Source organism: Danio aesculapii, chromosome 12 (assembly GCF_903798145.1).
Source record: "Danio aesculapii chromosome 12, fDanAes4.1, whole genome shotgun sequence".
Classification (NCBI taxonomy): domain Eukaryota; kingdom Metazoa; phylum Chordata; class Actinopteri; order Cypriniformes; family Danionidae; genus Danio; species Danio aesculapii.
Window position 1 is genome coordinate 3,040,216 of NC_079446.1, and position 15,000 is coordinate 3,055,215.

Here is a 15,000-nt window from a genome sequence, read left to right on the forward strand (position 1 = left end):
GCTTTCTTTAAACTATATTCTTTAGTGTTTAACACAAGAACGAAACTCATAAAGTTAATAACCACTTGAGGGCGAGTAAATATAGTAAGTAAATATTCATTTTTAGGTGAACTATTTATTGAAAGGCACAGTTCAGTTAAAAATCTCGATTTTGTGATTATTTACTCATCCTTGACTTCCCCTGACTAAATAAACAGCAACTAAACAAAACAAATAATAAAGCAAAGTAAAACCAAACAAACCAAAAGATAAAGCAAAACAAAACTCAAATAAATAAATAAATTAAAAACAAGAATCTAAATAAACAACAACTATACAAAAACAAAACAAAGTGTACCAAAACAAAACATAAAAGAAAAAATAAAGCAAATAAAAAATCCAAAATAAATTAAAAACAAAAATCTAAATAAACAACAACTAAACAAAACAAAATAAATCGTATCAAAACAAAACATAAAAGAAAAAATAAAGCAAAGAGAAAATCAAAAATAAATTAGAAACAAAAATCTAAATAAACAACAACTAAACAAAACTAAATAAATCGTATCAAAACAAAACATAAAAGAAAAAATAAAGCAAAGAGAAAATCCAAAATAAATTAAAAACAAAAATCTAAATAAACAACAACAAAACAAAACAAAATAAAGTATACCAAAACAAAACATAAAAGAAAAAATAAAGCAAAGAAAAACAAACAAAATAAATTAAAAACAAAAATCTAAATAAACAACAACTAAACAAAACAAAACAAAACAAAATAAAGTATACCAAAACAAAACATAAAAGAAAAAATAAAGCAAAGAAAAACAAACAAAATAAATTAAAAACAAAAATCTAAATAAACAACAACTAAACAAAACAAAACAAAACAAAACAAAATAAAGTATACCAAAACAAAACATAAAAGAAAAAATAAAGCAAAGAAAACAAACAAAATAAATTAAAAACAAAAATCTAAATAAACAACAACTAAACAAAACAAAACAAAACAAAATAAAGCATACCAAAACAAAACATAAAAGAAAAAATAAAGCAAAGAAAAAATCCAAAATAAATTAAAAACAAAAATCTAAATAAACAACAACAAAACAAAACAAAGTGTACCAAAACAAAACATAAAAGAAAAAATAAAGCAAAGAAAAACAAACAAAATAAATTAAAAACAAAACAATTTAATAAAAAAAGTAAACCAAACATAGAAAATAATCAAAACAAAAAACAAAACAAAAAACAAGAGAACAAAAGAAAATAATAAAAAAATGAAAAACAATACAAAACAAAACAAAATAAAAAGTAAAACAAAACAAAACAAAAAGTTAAACAAATCTAAACAAAACTGATGAACACAAAAGAAGATATTTAGAAGAATGCTGTAAACAGGTAACCACTGACATAAATAATGTGAAGTAATAACAGTAAATTTTTACAGAATTGTCATTTTTGACTATTCACATTCTTCAAACTATTTTTTTTATCAGGATAGTTCACCTAAAAATGAAGATTCAGTCAATAATAATAAGTTTTTTTTCTTCTATGTATTATGTTTTGCTTTCTAAATAGTAAGATCTTGAGACGCAGATGAGACCTGCAAGAGCGACACACTTTTTTAATTATGGCTCCTCCAATGAGTCTTCCTGGCTCTTGTTGCATCAAAACCACAATGACTTTCACATGTCTTAACACATGCGCAATTCTCCACGTATTTGAACGCTTGTGTAACTGTAATAAATACCAGTTTTGAGGGTCATCTAGAAAGATGACGTCGCTTTTTTTTGCGGATGGCTCGTAACTCTTTTTGGCTGTGGATTGGGATCATCTTTGAAATCTTGCGGGAGGATATTTTTGGGCTTTATATGGTTTAACCATTATACAGTATATAAATCAAAGACAGGCACCGCAGCGTATATCATCAAGGATCTCGCTCTTGATTGGGCTCATCTTCAGAGTTGATTTATTCATTCAAAATCATAGTAGGGCGACACAGTGGCTCAGTGGTTAGCACTGTCACCTCACAGCAAGATGGTCGCTGGTTCAAGCCCCGGCTGGGTCAGTTGACATTTCTGTGTGGAGTTTGCATGTTCTCCCTGTGTTGGCGTGGGTTTCGGGTGCTCTGGTTTCCCCCATAGTCCAAACTCATGCGCTATAGGGGAATTGAAGAAACTAAATTGGCTGTAGTGTATGTGTGAATGTGAGTGTGTATGGGTGTTTCCCAGTACTGGGTTGCAGCTGGAAGGGCATCTGCTGCGTAAAACAGGCTAAAATAATTGCCGGTTCATTCCATTGTGGCGACCTCTGAAATAGAGACTAAGCCGAAGGAAAATGAATGAATGAAATCTCAGTATTAACACCAGTTTAATGGTATGTTCACAGCACTGCTCGTCTCTGAAGCCTATGACAATTCTCAACAACTTATTTATACATTTATTATTAAAATTATTTAATTATTTTTCTTCTCTTTCTCTCCCTAATCTTTGCTCTTTTGAATTTTATTTAGTTCTTTATTCATGTATAATTTTAATTATTCATTTATTATTTTGTCTGTTTTTTCACCTCTTTTTCTCACTCCTCTTTTCTCTATACCTAATCTTTGCTTCATATGTCTACATTTTATTTAGTTATTTATTCATGTATTATTTATTATTATAATTATTCATTTATTCCTTTTTGTGTCTGTTTTCACCCCTTTTCTCACCTTTTTTCTCATTCTTTCTCTCCCTAGTCTTTGCTCTGTCTGTCTAAATGTATTTTTTTTTTATTTAGTCATAAATTCATGTATTATCTATTATTATAATTATTAATTTATCGCTTTTTTTCTGTTTTCACCCCTTTTACTCACTTTTTTTCTCCCTTCTTTCTCTTTTTCTCTCTCTAATCTTTGCTCTATTTGTCCAAATTTTTATTTAGTTATTTATTCATGTATTATTTATTATTTTAATTTTTCATTTATTAATTTTTGTCTCTTTTTACACCGCTTTTCTCACTTTTTTCATTCCTTTTCCCATTTTCTTTTCTATCCCTGATCTTTCTTCTAAATTGTATATCCTTTTTTTCTCTTTATTTATTTATTTATTTATTTATTTATCTATTTATTTATTTATTTATTTATTTATTTATTCTCTCATTTTCTCTCAATTTTATTTTATTCATTCATTCATTCATTCATTCATTTTATTTTCAGCTTAGTCCCTTTATTAATCAGAGGTCGCCCCAGCGGAATGAACTGCAAAATAAAAAGTCAGAATTCGTCAGAATTGTCTTCATCTCACTACCTCTTACACCCATTTTATTGTTGTTACTTATATTTTTCCTTCATCTCTATAATCCTTCCTTTTCAAACTCATTCATTCGTTAATTTATCAGAGGTCGCCACAGCGGAATGAACCGCCAACTATTCTGGCATAAGTTTTACACAGCGTATGCCCTTCCAGCCACAACCCAGTACTGGGAAACACCCATACACTCTTGCTTTCATTCACCACTGTCAAATTTAGTTTATTCAATTCCCCTGTAGCGCATGTGTTTGGACTTGTGGGGGAAACCAGAGCACCCGGAGGAAACCCACGCCAACACGGGAGAACATGCAAACTCCACACAGAAATGCCAACTGATCCAGCCGGCACTCGAACCAGCGACCTTCTTGCTGTGAAGCAACAGTGCTAACCACTGAGCCACCACGACGCCACCTTTTCAAACTCAAAACATAAACAATTTAGAGATGTACATTACACACCTATAACAATCACACAGCAACATACACCTCATGTAATTAAATATCCATTTCAAGAGTTCACACTTAGCTGATGATTGATAATAAAGCGTGTTTGGCATGCTGTCCCGGGAGAGAGCCCTGAGCTCATAAGATCCTCGAGCCCGGGGCTCCCTTCCATTTGCAAGGCGAGACGGGAGTTTGAGCTCAGGTAGATCTTGAAAACTCCCCTGCTGTAGTAGCTAATGAACAGATAGTGATTGCTCTTAATAAATAACTACTTACTAGGAGCATGTGTATAGAGCCGATTTGGATTAGTCAATTGACTAAAGTTGCATGTTTTTGGACGGTGGGAGGAAACCGGGGGACCGGGGGGAAACCCACGCGAGCACGGGGAGAACGTGTAAACTCCACACAGAAACGTTGGTTGGCTTGGTAAGGACTAGAACCAGTGACATTCTTGCTGTAAGGCAATAGTGCTAACCACTGGGCCGCCGTGCCACCCATCTAGGAAAGGAGGAGGAGTAGGGGTGGAAGGGAGGATTCTTCAAAACGAAGATGGCTGTTATATGGAACTGAGGGTATTTATAATAGCTTGGGAATCGGCTAATTAGTGAATCATAAATTGGATAATGCGGGACCAGCCGCAAGCAATCATAAGCACGTGATCCTCCTGAAATTAGGTTATAAATAAACTTCACCTAATCTCAGTCTGTGCTTTTATTTTGTTTTCTCATGTTTAATATTAGACCTAGAAATTCTTGTATTTATTTTCCCCTGTTTATTTATGCTTTTTTTATTAATTGCATGATGGGATCTTTATCTTTAAAAGTAACCTTAAAACCTTAAAAGTTGAAAAAAGTGACTTTTATTGACAATAGTTTAATAGTTTAAAGCAGAGATGCCCAAACTAGGGCCTGGGGGCCAAAGTTAGCCCATTGTAATCTTTGATTTGGCCCGCTGTCCCATCTGAGAAGAGAGAGAGAAGTTTGGGAAGGGTTGGGGTCAATACCTTTTATACACATTGTCATTTCTAATTTAACGTTTTAGATGTACTGATCAGCTACTTTTGGCTGTTCCACACGCGAGGTTAAAAACCAGGGGGGACCGTGCCTTTGCAGTGGTGGCCCCCAAACTTTGGAATAATCTGCCTCCCTACGTTAGGCAGGCTGCAACCCTTTCTGTTTTTAAATCAAGTCTTAAAACCCATTTTTACTCTTTGGCTTTTAATACCATATGAGAGTCATGTGTCTGTTGAATTTGTCCTTTGTTTTAAATGGTGTATATGTGTACAGCACTTTGGTAAGCACTTGTTGTTTTTAAAAAGTGCTTTATAAATAAACTTTGACTTGACTTGACTTGACTTGACTTGACTTGACTTGACTTGACTTGACTTGACTTAACGTAACCTTTCACTGGTTTATTTTATTGTTAAGCTACAAAAAAGAGCAAATGTTTCAAATAAATGTTCTAAATGAATCCATTTTTATTAATTGAACATACTGTTGCTCAACATATAGACCCCAAAAGTCAGTGAGCACATCAGTGCAAAGGCAGCTTGGCTAGTGTATTCAGCCTTAAATTCCTTAAACTCCATTGTGTTATAAATGAAATTATGTTTTCATTATAATAGGGTCATTATAAAATGTAAAATAATATATTATGCATTAGTTAATATCATTAAAGTAATGTTTTCTATTTATTTTGAAATAATTGAGGTAATTATCTGTGGCAACTTTGTAATACATTGTTGGATATACATATCTTCGGCCCACTGCCCTCAATCAAATTTGGTTTTTGGCCCTTCATAAGAAACAGTTTGGGCACCCCTGGTTTAAAATGCTATATTGTCTGGGTGGGTGCTGTAAATTAAGCTACAAAAACCTTGTAATAATCTGCCTGTACATTTTCTTTTATTTTACACACTTATGGCTCGTTTCCACTGACTGGTACGGTACGGTACGGTTCGGTTTGATACGGGTCACCTTTATCAAGCTTGCGTTTTCACTAACAAGGGTACCCTTTTGGTGGGCGTGGTGTACGACAGAAAGTTTCAGTCAACGTCATTCTCGCTGGAGGAAATGTCTACAATAAAGCTGTATGGGTCACTTACATATCATATGAGAAGCTCTTCTCACAAAACAGACGCTTCATACACATAAATACTTGTGTAGAAATGTTCATTACTAACTTTTCAATGAACATGAGTTGATTATAACTGCAGATCAATGACAGTGCGAAACAGCCTACTGTAACGTCTGTAATTATATTAAATAACTAAATAAATTAACATATATAAACACATACAGCCCCTTACAGTCTCCGATATGTTACCAACTACAGAAGAACTACACACAGCAGACATTTCGTCAGTATTTAGGTTCAAAACAACACAAAATATAGCCTACAGTCAGTGAAAACCTCTCATCTGTGTCTGTAATCTTCAGCAGCACATGTAGCCTCTGTTATTCCATCATTCTGAGTTCATATTAGTCCAAAAGGTAATAACAATAATAATTAAATAAGGCAGTGCGTTCACGTTTGCTGAATAAATAATGTGCTCCTTTTTTCCGGCTCCTCTCTTGTTTTTTTCCGCGCTTCACTCTCGCTTTTGTCAGTGTCTGACAGGATCGGGTTTCAAAAGCTCGTCAATAATCAAGCGCAGGTTATTATCATCAGCTCAAGAAGTTTGTTATTACAGATATAATGTTAGATGTGCGCGAGCGCTAGCAAGAAAGCGAAACCGCTCGCGCTTCAGACTGCCTCGTATAAAACTACGGGGCACAGGGTAAATCTACTCTACTCCATGGCTTTGTGGCTGTTTATCAAGACGACGACAAGGTTTGTTTGAGCCCGAGTCGACCATGGCTCGTTATTATATGTATAAATAATTCCGCTGTAATCTCTCGGCTGTGCGTGTATTTTAAATATGGCGGTTTTTTTGTTTTCATTCTGGCTTGTTGCGTAAGCGAATGACGTATCTCTGTAAACCAATAGCGTTCAGCTGCGCGTCTAGCTCCGCCTTTTGGTACCCTTTCTCGTGTTTGGTATACTTTCGAAAGGGTGCCGAAAAAGTGGTACGGTACGGTTCGGTTCAGTACGCTTTTTGACAGTGGAAACGGCTATAAAAGCGTACCAAACCAAACCGATCCGTACCGTACCACTCAGTGGAAACGGGCCTTTATACCTCTACATATTATTGATCATATTATTTCACACCACTAAAATGTCACTAAAAGTTGAATTGTCAATATCAAAAGTCAGCAGAGCAGAGATCAACATCCCATAATGCAATTCACAACTCTAAATAAACATAAGAAACACTTGATAATATGGAAACTGTTCATTAACAGATCTTTTTACAGTATATGTATGCAAAACAAGTCTCTTTATCTTGTGTCTTCCTTCCCTACATGTTCAGTCTTCATTAAAAAGCAAAAAATCTTGCATTTCAGGCTTTATATGGTTTAGTATAACCATTAAAATTAGATCAAAGAGGGGCACCGCAACATATTTCACGAAGGATCTCGCTTGAGAATAGACCGCTTCCTTTGCTAACGCTGTTTGCACAGGTGAGAAAACTGCAAGCTAGGCACCGATCCCATGATTGCTGTTACCTCAAGAAAGTCGGGCTTCCAACACAAACACTGTCCAATTGTGATGTTGAGAAATCTGAAGTTGAGCCCTTAGCATGACCCGCGTACTCCTGCTTTTTTGTGTTTTGCAGTTTGAGAGTGTGCTGGCTGTGCGCTGGCCGGTCTTTTGTTGACTGTGTTATAAAAACATCGTCCTCCCACGCCGCTCCAGAAAAGAGGTTTTGAAGAACATTCATCAGCCTCCTTCAGGATAAAACAAAGTCATTAGCTTAGCATTTCTGTAGAACGAAATGGATTACGCTGTACACTGACTGTACAATAGTTATGCAGTGTTACTGTATTTTAAAGTTGCATTGTGAATATTACTGTATATTTTACAGTAAAGAGATACATACAATACTGTAAATACATATACGGCAATATCAATGCTGCTGTAAATGTAAATACAGTATTTTTACGGTAATTGATTTACAGTAAGTTACTGTAAATTTGTGTGTTAACGATTTATTGTAAATGACACAGTATTTAGCTGTAATATAAACAGTATTTTACTGTGGTAAAGCAGTATGTAACTGTATTTTAATTTAGTTGCATTGTGAAAATTACTGTATATTTTACAGTAAATATATACATACAATTCTGTTATTACATATACAGCAAGATAAATTGTGCAGTAAATTTAATTACAGTATTTTTGCTGTAAATGATTTACAGTAAATTACTGGCAAACTGCTGTTAGTAAGTTACTGTAGATTTTACAGGAAACTGTTAACAGTGTGTTAATGATTTTTGTAAATTACACAGTATTTAGCTGTAATATAAACTGTATTTTACTGTAGTAAAGTTATGCAGTATGTTACTGTATTTTAATTTAGTTGCATTGTGAAAATTACTGTCTATTTTACAGTAAAGACAGACATACAATTCTGTAAACACATATACAGCAATATAAATAGTGCAGTAAATGTAAATCCAGTACTTTTGCTGTAATTGACTTACAGTAAATTATTGGCAAACTGCTGTCAGTAAGTTACTGTAGATTTTACAGGAAACTGGTAACAGTATGTTCACAACTTATTGTAAATGACACAGTATTTAGCTGTAATATAAACTGTATTTTACTGTGGTAAAGTTATGCAGTATGTTACTGTATTTTAATTTATTTGCATTGTGAAAATTACTGTATATTTTACAGTAAAGATATACAATTATGGAAATACATATACAGCAAGAGTAATGGCACTGTAAATGTAAATACAATATTTTTAAGGTAATTAATTAACAGTAAGTTACTGGCAAACTGCTGATAGTGAGTTACTGTAGATTTTACAGGAAGCTGTTAACAGTTTGTTAATGATTTATTGTAAATGACACAGTATTTATCTGTAATATAAACTGTACTTTACTGTAGTAAAGTTATGCAGTATGTCACTGTGTTTTAAACTTGCATTGTGAAAATTACTGTATATATTTTAGTAAAGATATACAACTAGGCATGGGCTGGTATAAGATTCTGACAGTATGATAACCATGGATAAAAATATCACGGTTTCATGCTACCACGGTATTGTGATTACTGCTCTAAAATATGTTATTTTTAAATGTCTGGGTAAAAAACAAACACTTTTTTTCCCTCTTTGAACACAATATGTTTTATTTTAAGAAACATTTAAATATTTTGGAGCAGTAAACATGTCAGGCTAAATATTTCAAGTGAATTATTGACTTCTGCTGTCTTCATTTGTTTAAAAACACTGATTTCTTTGCCATTTAAAAGGGATCTTTGGATATTTTCTCTGCCGGAGATACTTTTGTCCTAAAAAACAAAAAAAAAATGTAAATAAAAAATCTTACACATACCTTACGAACGGTATTACAGAAAATCTTGGTGGTTTTAAAACCTTGACTTTTCCAAACCGCGGTATACCTTGAAAACGGTTATTGCCCCATGCCTATATGCGGTACAACCAGCATATTTTACAGTGCACACTCTGGATCAAAAAATTTGTATTAAAATAAGCTGAAACAACACAATTCTTGAGATTTTTTGGGGAATTGTTTTATGTTCAATCCCCTTAAATTTCATGGTTTCCGCTACATCATTCTTCCATGGCAGGGCGCCATGCCAAAATTGATCTCGTCACGGCTACATTACAGCTTCTCATTCAAACATTCAGTCCTGTTTTTTTTAATAGTGGGTGATAATCGCACCAAAACATATTAAAAGGTAAGTGAATTATAACCGCGCGTACTTTTCTGTAACCATAGTAGTGCTGTGCGTTATTTGTTGAACTCTTTATAGTTACCGTTACGTGCTGACTGACTGACTGACTGACTGACTGACTGGCTGACTGACTGACTGGCTGACTGGCTGACTGACTGACTTACAGGTGCATGAGGCGAGCAAACACGACGTACAGCCGGTTCACTTTACTTCAGGACACATTAATGCCGCTCTGTAGTTCTATTGGAGACATTCATAAATATTCCTATCAAATCTAATAAATGGAGACATACTTGTTACATAAACGCACTAAATCGCACCTCAGCAGCGTTTATTTCAGAGCGCACAAGAAGATCTGCGCTTGAGCAGCGTGTATTTGCAGGCGCGCAAGAAGTTGTGTGCACGAGCAGAGGAAATCGGCGCGCAAGCAAAGAGATCCGCATGCTGTAGGCTGTTACATAAATGCGACCTCGACTCGTAATACTGCGCTCACGATATTTGTCATTGAAATAACGCCACAGGTAGTTGGTAGATCTGTGTAAAAAAAAAGGCCTGGAATGAAATTCTAGAGGAAACACTGAATTTGTTAACTAAATTGATTTGTGTTGGAACCGCATGAATAAATTGTGTGGGTCCCTGCATTTTTCTTACAGTGTAGATGTCAATGATATGATAAACAATGTAAATTGTAAATACAATGATATCTAAATTCTGATAAACAAAAACGAGTATTTTACTCAAGCATACTTGATAATGACCAATCCAAAGAACTGATAATAACTGTATTGTTTAGATGTGTCCCTGAATCAGAGTTTCATCAAGTCCAATGTAAGAATTTTTATTCATTATGAATGAAATTTCAGACTTAAACAGGGCTAAACGCTAAGGGTTTATTACAGTGGAAAAGTACTTTACTTGCCCCATCAAAAAAACTTCTTATCCACATTTTAAATAATGTGTCAAAACAAATAAATCCCAGTTATATACATAAAAGATTTTCAACATACAGTGAATGTAAGACTTTTTAAGGCCTAAAATGTTAGATTTGAAATGTAAGACTGTTTAAGACCTTGCAGACACCCTGCTGTATATATTACAATCAGGGCCGTGCACAGGGAGGTGGCCCAGTGGCTAGAGCCACTGCCCCTTTGCCCTCATTGGCTGAGGTGCCCCTCTTGCTCAATCAACCCCCCGCTCTTCATTTTGCGATTGCCCGCCCCCTTCCCCCCGGCTTTCACTTTGCGACCCCCCCCCCCCCCAAATTTTTAGCATAAAAAAAGCCACAATGCAAGTTTTAAACACAAATGAACTAAAGTTACCAAACAAAAACACCTTGTCAAGCACAGACACAACTAAATGTGTTAGATCAGCCTCAGAAAAAAAGTTGACACAACACAGAGCCTGTGTTTTCTGCTGCATGTTTCATTAATTAAGTCAAAGTGGCTCGAGCGCAGCTCAGTCGACCTTTTTAGCTCATTTCCCATTTGTCACGCAGCACTAATGAATTAGCACAGGCTGCCTCTTGGGGACTGAGGAGGAAATGAGCAGCTGTCATAGAGTTTATTGCGGGACCTCAGGGGGGAAAAACAGAGGGACACACAATTAGATGGATCTGCTAATAAACTGCTTTCCGGGAATAAGTTAAAAAGCAAGGACGGCACGGTGGTTCAGTGGTTAGCACTGTGGCTTCACAGCAAGAAGGTTGCTGGTTCGAGTCCCGGCTGGGTCAGTTGGCATTTCTGTGTGGAATTATCCCTGTGTTGGTGTGGGTTTCCTCCGGGTGCTCTGGTTTTCCCCACAGTCCAAACACATGCGCTATAGGTGAATTGGATTAACTAAATTGGCTGTATTGTATGTGTGTGTGTGAATGTGAAAGCGTATGGGTGTTTCCCAGTACTGGGTTGCAGATGGAAGAGCATCTGCTTTGTAAAACATATGCTGGAATAGTTGGCAGTTCATTCCGCTGTGGCGACCCCTGATAAATAAGGGAGTAAGCTGAAGGAAAACTAATGAATGATTTAAAAAGCATGTCAATTAAAGGGCTAGTTCACCCCAAAAAAAGTCTGTTGAACAAAAAAGATGTTAAGAAACATGTTAGAAACCTGTAACCACCGACTTCCACAGTAGCAAACACAAATACTATGGAAGTCAATGGTTTCGCTTTCTTCAAAATATCTGACCGATTTTTCAGTTTTGGGTGAAATATCCTTTTAAGGCACGACATGTAACATGTTATTATCAAAATATACAAAACCACTAGAACAATGTTATATTTTTTGCTGACACACACTCAATTTCCAGTTTGGTTTTATAGAAAACAGGGAAACAGCAGCTTTAGCTCATCCATCAGCTTGTTTTTGTCTTGTTTCTAGTCCAAATATCTAAACATGCTTTAATCAAGAAGCATTTCCTGGAAAAGAAGTACAAAAATATATATATTTTCAGAAATAGTAAGTCAAAATTACGTGAATTTTACCTTAAAACACTGCCAGATAATTTAGCTTGTTAAGGAATTCACTTAATTTTGACTTATTATTTCTGAAAATATATATATTATATTTATATATATAGTTTAAACTATATATATATTTTTTTTTTCCCATATTTTTATTTTTCGTTTTCAGTTTGTACACATTGAAATACAACATTTTTCAAACATTTTTTCCAACAATAACCTTGTTGCATTTACAAATTATACAAAAAATAAGGATATATACATATTTATATTAAAAACAAAACAAACAAACAAACAACAAACAAAAAATAAATAAAAGTAAAACTGCTCCTCTTTTGTTGTTAATGTTAATCTATTCAAACATGACAATTATAATCATACTCAGTACTAAGTACAGCCAACATATATTGAAGAATGTATCAATAATGGTCTTTGCATCTTTGTCCATAGCAAAGCTACACATCGTTTGGCATAAAGCAAGCTGAGGTCTATAAATACTTGTTCGCTTCTACTATAATTCGAGTCCTCTGGATATAAACCCAGCAAAAAAAGCTTAGGGTCGAGGAGGATTTGTTTTGAAATAATTTTTTCACTTATGACTCTTACCTCTTCCCAAAATAATTTAATCTTTGTGCACTGCCAAATACAGTCAAACAAGGTTCCTCTAGCTTCCAAACATTTTGTACAAATATCTGGTATGCTTTTATTATATTTATTTAAAACTATATTTTTTACTTGTCAGGAAATTGCTTCTTGATTTAAGAATTTTTAGACATTTGAACCAGTGGTGTAGTCGGGGCTATACGCACGTATATGTCTCATATACTCAGTATGCCTACTTTTTTCCACTAGCTGTTTGGGTATTACGACTTCTGAGGATCAATAATTGCGTATACCCTCGGTATACTCACTTATCTTTCTGATTAGACTTCCCTAATTTACGTGTATTCGCATGCCCTTTTGTATACCAAATGTTTTTTTTTTAACTCTTATCTTAATTTGTTGCAATTGGTGCATTTTTGTTTATATTTTGCGCCATTCGCCGCCCCCCTGAGGACCACAGCAGCTGTGAGAAAATTTCGTGAGTTTTTCAAAGTCAACTGAATGATGTCTCGCTGAAACGTTCAGGTAAAATTATAAAACAGCATGGGCGGGTTGGGTGGGTAATAGTACACCACCTTTTTTTTAGGACTACACCACTGATTTGAACTAGAAACAGCACAAGTACTCTAGGAAAATGTTTTAATGAAAACTACGCCTTTGTTTGTTGTGAATACTCGCCCTCTAGTGGCTGAAATTACAAACTGTGCCCTTAATTTGAAGAAATATTATTTGTAGTGGTCTGATGCCTGTATTAAAGGGTTAGTTCACCTTAAAAATTACTCTCCCCCATGTCCATCCAATCCCCTGAAAGCTTCCAATAGCCGCGTTTCCACTATCGAGCCAAGGCCAGTCGCGTTTCCACTATCACTTCCGGGGCGTAATCGGGCCAGCTTCCTTGGGGCTTCCTTGGGGCCAGCGTCCGGCCTTTTTCGGCCCGCCGAATACCTTGGGCCAAGGAGGGCCAACTGGGGCTTCGGGGCGGGGTTACGTACAAAGGTGGAGTTTTCCTGTCAGGTAAAGAGGAGACAAGATGCTTTCTTCCCTTACATGTGTTTTGCTATCACGCTTGATCAACTCACTCGCCTTGCTGCCAAAATCTGTGTTCGAAGTAAATGCCGCCGAACTCGAATGTCCTTATCCAGGGATCGCTGTCTGGCCTTACACCAACAGACCACAAACAGTAAAAAAGCAATCGTTTCGGTGTTCTCCATCTTCCAGCTCTCGTAGTGATGCCAGGTTGTGTTTGTGGTTATAATTTGAGTTTTTTGTTCCCGCTGAAGTGGGCGGGGTGTGTGACGGGTTGTGTGACGTTTGATTCGGGGGACGTTCTGGGGGCGGTGTTTGTGTGACGCGCTGCGAGCAACTAGCCCGACAGTGGAAACGCGACATGATTTCGGCCTCATTTCTCAACCTCCCGGGCTATTGGCCCGGCCTGGCCCGATTAAAGCCCTGGCTCGCACTGGCCCGATAGTGGAAATGCGACTAATGTTCTTCAGAACACAGATTAACATATTTTAGATGAAATCCAAGAGCTCTCTGACCCTCAGCAATGACAGGTTCAAACTTTGTTAAAACATCCCTCGTGACTTCAATGTTTAAACTGTAATCAAACAAAGCTCCGGAACACTTTTGTGCGGCAATAAAAATATAAAAACAATGTTTTATGTAAGCAAGCGTCATCTTGCTGGTAGTGAATGTGCATCCTAATCTGATATAGAGACATAGATTAACTGTGAAGTCGCTTATACAGATTTTTGCTGTGGCGTTTTTAGGTTTAGGGTTAGGGTTAGAGGGCTCGCACAATGTGGTCGCCCAAAGTCACTGGGATATTGTTTTTTTTTTTTTTAGTCAGGCTATCAAAATCTATCTACACCTGCCGGGCACGGACAGATTTTGGTAGCCCGACTGAAAAAACAATAGCCCCGGGACTTTGGGCTACCACATTTTGTGAGCCCTGGGTTAGGGGTACTTAGGGTTTTTTGGTTGTTTCTTGGAGCTTCGTATAATTACAGTTGAACAAACCACTGAAGTCCAAAGAATGCTTTGATAATCTTCTTTTAGGGACCCTTGCTGTCTCTGGAGGATGAGGGAACTCTCAGATTTCATCTAAAATATCTTAACTTGCGTTCTTAAGATAAACGGAGGATGAGTAATACAATTTTGTGGTTAATTAACCCTTAAAGTATGAGCAGGAGCATTTGGATAATTTTTTGAATCTCTTTTTCCTCAGGTCAGGAAGTGTCAAACATCACTGGCAAGAAATCTACTCTTTTGTTGAACTTTTGGAACAGAAATTCATCAGGTACTGGAACAGAAATGCATTGAATGGCAGTGTTAAGTGCATGGCATGTTGTTGTTGATGTTATCCAGTTGTGTCGGATTTCTGATGTTTATGGGATGATGAAGTTTTGTTTAC

General features: G+C 35.9%; 1 protein-coding gene across 1 annotated transcript in view; it reads left to right on the forward strand.

Annotated features, from left to right (window-relative positions):
* Positions 1–15,000, forward strand: part of antxr1c (ANTXR cell adhesion molecule 1c) — a 71,433-nt gene that overhangs the window by 15,234 nt on the left and 41,199 nt on the right. Inside the window, exon 2 of the mRNA XM_056468932.1 lies at positions 14,815–14,886. Within this exon, the coding sequence (XP_056324907.1) occupies positions 14,815–14,886 (72 nt within the window). The remainder of the gene's footprint in view (positions 1–14,814; positions 14,887–15,000) is intronic.